General features: G+C 43.2%; 1 protein-coding gene across 1 annotated transcript in view; it reads left to right on the plus strand.

Annotated features, from left to right (window-relative positions):
• The window catches only part of tfec (transcription factor EC), a 25,337-nt gene extending 16,217 nt beyond the window's left edge, over positions 1-9,120 (plus strand). The window contains exons 6-10 of the mRNA XM_063217993.1: positions 89-145; positions 383-458; positions 4,144-4,291; positions 7,231-7,453; positions 7,592-9,120. Of these exons, the coding sequence (XP_063074063.1) occupies positions 89-145; positions 383-458; positions 4,144-4,291; positions 7,231-7,453; positions 7,592-7,809 (722 nt within the window). The 3' untranslated portion in view covers positions 7,810-9,120. The remainder of the gene's footprint in view (positions 1-88; positions 146-382; positions 459-4,143; positions 4,292-7,230; positions 7,454-7,591) is intronic.
• Positions 9,121-10,000: the final 880 nt, after the last annotated feature.

The raw sequence follows: 10,000 nt of genomic DNA on the forward strand, positions 1-10,000 counted from the left end.
GTGTGTGTGTGTGCGTGCGTGCGTATTGGGGTTGTCATCACTTACATGAACTTTGTCTTGTTTTGTCTTGTGTTTCCAATTTCTACAGAGCTCGACACCAGAGTGATGGCCAAAGAGAGGCAGAAGAAAGACAACCACAACCTCAGTACGTGTTTCATTATTACGTTTAATCTTCATTGCTCATGGATGAAATGTATAGCATATGACAATAAACCACCTTGCAATATTCTAATCTTGTACTCTATACCAGTCTTGGTTAATTTGATCGTATTGAAGAAAACGTCAAATTGAAGATTATGAAAGATAATAACATAATTAGCCATTAATAATTAGTCATTTATTGCGTAATAGTAAATATAAATGTATTTCATCTGTTGTACAGTTGAGCGAAGGAGGAGATACAACATCAACTACAGAATCAAGGAGCTGGGGACGCTCATCCCGAAGTCCAATGACCCGTGAGTATCTGTGTGTTTTGTTTACGTGCAGAGGTGTCAAATGTAAAACTAAAAGCAAAAAAGAGAAATAGTTTCCTTCCAACACAGGTAATCTGGGTAACCAGTAGACCTGTGTCAGAGGTTCTTTAAGTATATCTCTCTACTCTCTCTGCCTGTGTACTTGTCTGATGATCACCTGACTCTGCACTGGTTGGATGAAGTTTTTGATGTGTTCCTGTTTGGCTTTTGGTGTTTTTCAGTGACAACACAGTCTCCATCTCCCTCATTAGGTACAATTGAGTAAATGGTGTGACAGCTATGTAATATCATGTGCTAATGTTGTACTTACGCCATAAATTTCAATCCCTCAGTCAATTTGAGTTTGACACCCCTGCCTAACCGCACGACTGCCCATATGTCTTGTCACATAGGCTATAGTCACTCACTGCAGAGAAACCCCCCATCCCTCCAACCCCCACCCCTTTATGCATGAACAGATAGGCTACATGTGGAGTGTTTCACAAGTTGTAGCCGTTGATTTCGTACATGATTGACACAGCAACAAGTAGCACAATTTCTGTATATGAAATTAAACAAAAACAATTGGGACAATAAACATACCATACATGGTGAAGTCATGAAGGTGTTGACGGTTAGAAAATATAAACAGAAATACAGTACATCCATAGTTTTATATTTGTAGGGCTTTTTGCCTGTATTTCTGATAGGACAGTGGAGGAGAGACAGAATATTGACTGGGGAGAGAGAGACGGGGAAGGATCGGCAAATGACCCGGGCCAGAATCGAACCCGAGTCACCACCGGTGCAGTAACCCAGTGCCCTACCGTTAGGCTACGGCAGGGCTCAGTACATGTAGTTGACCAAACTCAGTATGTTAATGGCCTTTAGGAGGCTGACCAATGAGTATTTTTCTCGCTTCGTTTCTTCCTGCCCTGTAGACTAAAATCACCCAATGCCCGATACGTCCCCTAAGATTACAGAATCATGTTAAACCCAATTTACAGCCCACAAGATGATGTTTATTTTTTACGTTGTGTTTCATCTAATTCTTGTAGAGCGGAAAACAAACCTTGGCAGCATTTTGAATTTGATTACGCTAATTTATTTTGGCCACTCTCCTACATATAGGATGTTTAACGCACAGTCACAGTCTCGCATACAATGGTCCTTCCTTTCCTAATGGTAATGTTATTTACAGTTACAAGCATCGCCATTTGTAGAGTAAATGTGTACAAAGACTCCTCCTCTGATTTCTCCTTTGAAAACACTTTGTAAACACACCATTAGGCCCTAAAGTATTAGCCTTAGTCAAAGTTTCTTTGTGCTTGCTTGAAAGAAGAAGACTGTCGAAGTGTCTTTTTATTGTTAATTTCTCTTTCTTTCCTTTGAAACTTCTTTTAGTAAGAGATTTGGAAGTCCTTGAGCGAGTCTGAGGTCAAGAGCAGGCAGGTTGGGCAGTGTAGATTGGAGCTCGCTCCGCATAGAGTGGAGCAAGGACACACACACACACACACACACACACACACACACACACACACACACACACACACACACACACACACACACACACACACACACACACACACACACACACACACACACACACACACACACACACACACACACACACACACACACACACACACACACACAGGAGAGTGAGAGTAGAGTGGGATTCCAATGGCCCCAGCTCAATTGAACTTTAGGGTTGAATATATAAATGGAGGTTGGCCTGTCGCACTGCCATTACGGCAAGATAAAGGAGATCATTAACTGCCATCAGAACATCCCCTTTCCCGCCTCCTTACCCCCTTACCTATCGTCCCCGTCCCCATCCCCGACGTCTTATTCTGATGGAAAAAGACGAAGAATTTAACCAGGTCCATCCCGCTTTCTCTCGCAGTTAAAAGAAAAGAAAGAATGAAAATAATGGTATCAGGAGCCCAGCGCTATTTCTTTCCTCCCTCTTCTTCATCATCTTCTAAGTCCAATCTTTTTTTCCCCCTTAACACCCTTTTTCCGACACTCTTTTTTTTTGGTCCGGGGATTAATTTTTACCACGCACAGGAACTCCGGAATGGACTTTCTCCAGATGTACTTAAGTATTCTATTAAAAATCCCATTCAGTGTCCTCCACGCAATGTCCGAGAAGGAATGATTGCTCGTGTAAATCACCGTCTCTTATTCATATATAAAAATGGCTCCTTTGTCCATCTTTTTTTCTTTCCCCTCCCGCCTCGCTCTCTCTGGTCGGTCGTTTTCTATCAGGGTGTGAGTGTGCATTCTTGCTGACACACAGACTTGTGTTTAAAAGGTTATCTGTCTCTTTCCCCACCTCTTTTTCATTCTCTCTCTCTCTCTCTCTCTCTCTCTCTCTCTCCAACCGTCTGTCTATAGCTTTCTGTCTATCTCTCTCATTTCCCTCATTCTCCTTCTTTCACTTCCCTGATCTCATTCCTATTTCAATATTTCTTTCTCTCATTTACCTGTCTTATTTGGTTATTCTCTCTCATCTTCCCTTCCTCCCTCTATTTACGCATATCTTCACTCTTTGTCCATCAACTGCTATGGTTCTATTGTTCCCCTCTCTCTTCCTCTGTCCATCCGTCTTTCTTTCCTTCTTTTCTTAGATTTTCATTCTTTCCCTTTGCATACCTCTCTCTCCATCTCTCTACACCCATGTCTTGTTTTCTTCTTGTCCTATCTCAGGCCCTCTTGTGCTGGTAAATCTGGTAAACATTGTCACATTTAATAAAAGTAAAGTACATGGTAGGGAAAGTCAGGAGAGAAAACCACAAAAACACATTCAAAGTAATACATAATGGGGAAAAAAATCACCTATAGCAAAGAGAAATAATATGTACTTTATGAGTACATCTCACTGTAAAAATGCAAGCAAACGTTAAAAAAAGTAATTTCCCCTGCTACGTTAAAGGACCAGTTCAGTCAATTTCAACATGCAGTTCTAATGTTCACACTACCCTGGACTTGTCAGTACCTGAGGTTTTTATTCTTCTTCTTCAGTCTTTTCCGAAATCTTGGTGATTTTAATGGGGGCAGCGCTTTGTTTACATTTTAAAAAAAACATTTTTATTTATTACTTAAAACATCAGAAAGGTTATACAACATCAGCAGACAACTAGCATCTAACTAATATTTAGAGTAGGCCTATGTAATTAAAAAAAAAAGTAAACAAACGCTGCCCCCATTAGAATAGCTCATATCTCAGAAAGGGCTTAGCCGAAAAATGTGGCATCACCGGGTACTGACAAGTCAAGGGTAGCGTGAGCAATACAACAGCATTTTGAAATTGACTGAACTGGTCCTTTAAGTTTGTAAGTTAACTCAACTAGAGACTTAAATCAACTCGAGGCGTTGTCAAGTTTAACAAGGCAACTTATTTGTTTACATTTAACTGGCTGCAGTGTTTTACAATGTATATCTAGCTGTCTCTCCTTCTCTCGTGCTACCCAATATAGAATAAAGGCATCCTCATGAATGTCCAAGTGGCAGTACATCAAGTGGCTTCAAAATATAACAAATATTAGAGAAATAATATTAATGGCATGACTATTTAGTGCAGTGTTACTGAACCATTACAGACATTACGCTAAAAAAGAAACACATTACTATATTTATTTATTTATTTATTGTCTCTGTCTCTCTCCCTCTCTCTGTACTAAAGTGACATGCGCTGGAACAAGGGGACCATCCTGAAGGCGTCTGTGGAGTACATCAAGTGGCTGCAGAAGGAGCAGCAGCACGCCAGAGAACTGGACAGCAGACAGAAGAAACTGGAGCAGGCCAACAGGCGCCTCCTACTACGCATACAGGTGAGAGAGAGCGAGAGAGAGAGAGAGAGAGAGAGAGAGAGAGAGAGAGAGAGAGAGAGAGAAAGAGAGAGAGAAGGAGAGAAACCAGATGAACCCTAGTGTCAGAAAATATTTTTGAGCAGCGGGTGGTTAGAGCGCCACATCACAGACACAAAATTTCAGAATTAGTACAATGCTAAGCCACTTCTTTAACCTTAATACATTTAATTCATGGGCATGATTAACACACCTCATGTTTTGGCTAAGATCAGAAAATCTTATTCTAAAATTTTATTCTGTAAAAATCTGTGGGGAGCTGTTGGGAAGTGCTTAACAAGGCGATGCCAAAGCTGCTCTGGCATAATATATGCTAAGACAAAAATACAAAGAAAACAGGAAACCTAAAGTTGCGACAACCCCAGACAAAGGGTATCATTTTCAAGCAATGCAGCTGGGGCACATGTGCTGATGATGTCAAAAGCCCCACAGTATATTCCCTAGCAATGCCAGTCATAGTTGTTGTCTGTCAGACTTCCCACTGGTCTGTGTGTGTGTGTGTGTGTGTGTGTGTGTGTGTGTGCGTGTGCGTGTGCGTGTGCGTGCGTGCGTGCGTGCATGTGCACGTGTACATGTGTGCGTGCGTGTCTGTGTGCGCACTTGTCTGTTTTGTCAGCACAGTTCAAAATAACTCTCAAATTCAAAATCTAAATTGAAACTGAAGGGTCAGTCTGTCTCGCTGACCTATGAACTGGACCCACTGTGTAGACACACACACAAAGAGCTGCTTTTTACACATTTACAGATTTCCAAGCTGTATAGGACAAGTGTGTGCCTCAGGGATTAAACAATGTAGCACATACAAAGTTGACAATGTCCTCTTTAGCCGGCAGACAAATGCCTCTGTTAGCTAATTGATGAGTCTGAGAAACATACAGCTAAAACATCCCACACTCTCGCTGTCCAGGAAGTGCAAACTGAGAAGTGGCCATTTTCCCACATCATTTATATTAACATTAATTATCATACAGAAATACTATTCTAAATGTGTCCCGAAGCCAATAGCGATTCCATCCATTTGGGAGCCCAAGGGGAAATATAGACACAAGGTCCTTTCGATTTTTTTTCTTCTGGTAATTATGATGGCAGGGATGAATGTTGAAGCCCCTACACAAGACAGATTTGGTGGGGCCCTAGGCAATTGTTGAGTTTGTCTATTGGTAAAACCGGCTCTGTTGAGCAGAAATTCTGAAAATGACTATGACAGACAGACCTTGCACATGGCTACATTCAGCATTGTTTGAAATGGCCAGTCGCATTGTTTAGGATTGCATCAGTGTTGTTATATTGTTCCAGCAATGTATGACGGTGCAGCAGTGCTCGACATTGCATCAGCACCGTGACTATGCTATGCCCAGTATTTTATCAGCAGTGCAATGGACTTGCTCTGGCTGGTAGGCAGTGTGAGGGTACTTTCTATTGTCTCAAGACAGTCGACCAGGGAATCTGACAGGGAGTGACAAAGGGGTCAGTTGTCCTGGAGTCATGGGTTGGGAGGGGGGACACTGGAGATCAGCATTGGGTCCTCATGGGATTGAATACATTGAATGTGTTAGATGGGGGCCCATTCAGATCACTTTTTCTTGGGCTCGGTCAAAGCTTTCAATGACCCGGCAGCCGACCCTGCAGACCACCTATGAAAATGCTGATTTTTTTTCAGTTATAAATAACATTATATTGTCCTTAACCTACTGTACATTGTTTGACCCACCACGAAGTCCACTACTCTATACAGTATATAGTCAACGTGTAAACACCTTTTTGGCAATAGTACAGTGGCCATGACGTGCAGACCACAATAAAAATAAATTACAACAGCAAATTAAAAAAAAAAAACACTGTCACATTAAAAAATCACAACAATAAATTAAAAATCACAACAACGAATTAGAAAAGACAACCTCATATCCGAAACCGGAAAGGAAATGTCCCAAAGGCAGCTGTTTTGTGACTGATGGTGTGGCCATGTTGGAGGCTTAATAGAGCAATGTACTATAAGGATAGTTAATGGGGAAAGGCCAAATAGATTTATCAAGTCCTCCATTCACACATGGTGGAGACACCTGGAAGGTACAGTTAAGTTGGAAGGGCAAGTGGAGACGATGTACAAGTACTGTACAAGTGATTAGACTCACACACACTTTGGAAATAGACGAGATTAATCATTGCCCCCCAGGTCGAAATTAGTCCGCTATTTAAACACCATCAGTCACCCAGAGTTGGGCCATGGACTCCACTGTTCATGTGAACAGAAGTAGGAGATTGCAACCATCTATTTCAACCTCATCTGGTCTCTGAGAGTCTACAGTATATGTGACACCATCAAGAGTAAGGGCCACTGCACACTAGTTCCGACAAAGTGCAGTAAGCTTTTTTTGTTGTTGTAACCACCCGTTAAAATCTTTTCTCGAATCCTCATACTACTACGTATGTTTGTTTGTTACATGAAGTGCACCGTCAGTGTGAGTGAGCAACTGAAATTGGTCATATCGACATTTCTCTACTGCCTTTTGTGATGTCAGATACCTTCAATTCAATGCGTTTGAAGCAGGAAAAGTAGCATCGGGTGGCATGGTCATAACCTTACACCACTGTTTTCTATGGAAACTGGTAGTCATTTGCTTACAAAATTCTGTCGGACCGGTGTGTGGTGGCCTTTAGTCTTACTCCCTTGCAGGTACCTTTTTTCATCACCAGCCAAAATGGATAGTAGATGTTTGATTTTACTAGCCAAACACACACTCACTAATGGGTCAAAGTGGCTAGTAAGCTGGTCTTTTCTACCGGCTAAACTGAAATGCGTTTGGCCGGTTGAATGGTGTTAATTTAGAGCCCTGCTCCCTTCTATGCAGTTCCTCTCATCCATTACTGACCCGCCCCCCTTCTCTCTCTCCCCCCATCAGGAGCTAGAGATCCAGGCTCGTGCTCACGGCCTTCCCAACATGACCACTGCCTTGGGCACCGTGGAGCTCTCCAACCATCTCCTGAAACAGCAGCAGCACCAGCAGGGACCCCCACAGCCACAGCAGCCCCCCCTCTACTCAGACGAGCTGAACGGGGAAGCGGCAGCGGCGGCAGCAGAGTATTTGCCCCGCAACCCCCTCATGGCCGGGGCACCCCAGCCTGGTGGAGCTGGTGGTATCACTACAGCAACAACTTCCGCCAACGGTCTGGGAGCGTCTGCAGCTGCTGTAATGGCGTCGTCTTCGATCCCGGGTGGGTCGGTCGGGGCCAGCGCTGGTGGTGAGGGGTTGGCGGCGGGAGGGGATGTGTCAACGACGTTCTCGGACCCGTTGTCACACTTCACAGACTTCTTCAGCGCGACCCTGAAGGAGGAGCAGCGTCTGGAGGAGATGCTGCTGGACGACCCGCTCTCGCCGTTTGGCACTGACCCGCTGCTGTCCGCCGCGTCCCCTGACGCCTCCAAGGGTTCCAGCCGGCGTTCCAGCTTCAGCACCGACGATGGCAGCAATGACCTCTAAGCGCCTCAATCGGCGCTAGATATGAACTGCGTGTCTGTGGAATCCCTCCAGAATTCCGTCACATGCTAGTGTGCCCTGGTTTGTATAGTGTCCACAGGCACAGGATACATGACTAGTTTGACAACTCCATTGATATTGATGAGAAACAGCATTGGTACCCTAGGTAGTCTCCACAGGAACCCTTCCGAAATCTGTCACTTCCCAGAGTGCCCTGGTTGTAAGGTACACCACAGACAAATGTTACATGACTACCTTAACAAACTACACTGATATCAATGACAAGCACTAGTCTCCTAATTCTACAAGTCCTCCAAGGGTTTCAGCCATGAATCCAGCTTCAGCACCACCGAAAGAAGCAACAAACCTTTATGTGGTCGTCAATGAGCTCTCCTGTCACCAAGGAAACCTTCCTCTGACCTTTGGGCCCCAGTGGGAAGAGCTAGATATCACCAGAGGTTAACATACGGCCACCTTGACCCCCTGTAGTCACAAATAGAAACTCTTAACCTCTGAAGGTCACCTTACACACAGGTTACCAGGCTGCCTTGATATACAGTACAATGACATCAATGTCAAACGACATAGACAATGAAAACGACCCCTGGTTCACGCTTTTCCACAATGGTATGGGCCAGTGATTAATTGTTGCCATGGTAACTCTCCTCTGACCACTGAACTTAGTTTATCATGTAAGGTGTCCAAAGGCACAGGTCACTACAATGCCCTGAACTGACCTTGGCAGTGACGCCACGTGAGCACTGACCCCTACAGTGAACATGTAAACCTTCCTGACCTCTAAAACACAGTGTGCCATGTAAGGTCAAAACCTTACACAACCTTACCTTGCCCACAGGTGACCACACTGCCTTGACAGATGATATGTTCAATACAAGCGAGCACAAAAAACAAAAGACGGAGTTCTTCTGAAGCCCTTTTTAACTACTATTGACGAGGACAGACAGAAGAAATGACACATGAAGAGAGAAAAAAAGACAGAATCTTCCCCTTTATCCTCCCAGATTTTACCACCGTCCATTGAAAATGCATTAAAAACAAAACAAAAAGGGAGAATGTAATAATGGGAAGAACTGTGTGCCAGAGACACACACACAGAGTAAACACTGCTGGGTAGAGTACACTGTACAGCCCCATGAAGTCCAGACTGAACTGAGCTGAACTGAACTGAGCTAAAATGCATTTCTACTGTATGCTGCCTGCAGTCAGGGAAGCCTTCAGGAGGGGACAACGGGGTCAGTTGTTCTGGGCCCGGGGAGAATTGGGGGCCCAGAATTGGGTCCTCTTTACATTTTTATGGATTTAGGAGGGGGCCCTTTTGGATGGCTTTGTCCAGGGCCAAAACTGTCAGCGACCCTGCCTGCAGTCTCTCCACTGACCATGTCTGCTGCCAGTGTTTTGTGTATGATTTTTAACATTCAAAATGTGTTTTGTAAAATGCTTTTATTGATGTTTAAGATATGATGTTTATGGCCTATTTTGCCTTAATCAACTGCTCTGAATGAACCAAAGTGGTCAAAAATAAATAATGCACATAATATAATCATACTAGCTAAATACCTAACAGCAACATTCTACTGTCTTGTCTTAAATGTATTTTTTAAGAAAAGGTATATGTTTATGTATTTATATGTCTAATCCATGTATTCTTGTTAAACAGTATTTCTTACATCTTCTAACATGACGTGTTTTTTATGCTTTTTTCCCAGGGGTGGGCAAAAGACAAAATAAACCCCTTTTTATTTTCAACATCTATGCCTTTGTCTCATTTTGATGCATGCCTAGAGTGACACAAACAAAAGACAATTTAAATATATTTCTGTCATCTGTTTTCCTAACAGTACAGAGCATGTCAATACAGCAACATGATACCTGAAACGTTTTTTGATTGGTTATAAAGTTGTAGATGAAGCAGATACAAGTACAGGGACACACAGCATGCAAGAGACAGACACGTATTGGTGGATTTGTCAATGGCACGTTTGTCGTTTTCCCTCAGGCGTGTGTTTGGTTTTACTATGTGTACCTTGCAAAAGGGGGAATTGGGTATTCCAAGAGGGTAGTTCAGTAGCACCCCAAGTTAAGTTAACCTTGATGTACAGTAATTATATATAACAATTATATATTTACGCCTAATTGGCTGCCGAAATAAAGTCATTACAGAGACTCTCACAGC

This window comes from Engraulis encrasicolus, chromosome 15, assembly GCF_034702125.1.
Source record: "Engraulis encrasicolus isolate BLACKSEA-1 chromosome 15, IST_EnEncr_1.0, whole genome shotgun sequence".
NCBI lineage: Eukaryota > Metazoa > Chordata > Actinopteri > Clupeiformes > Engraulidae > Engraulis > Engraulis encrasicolus.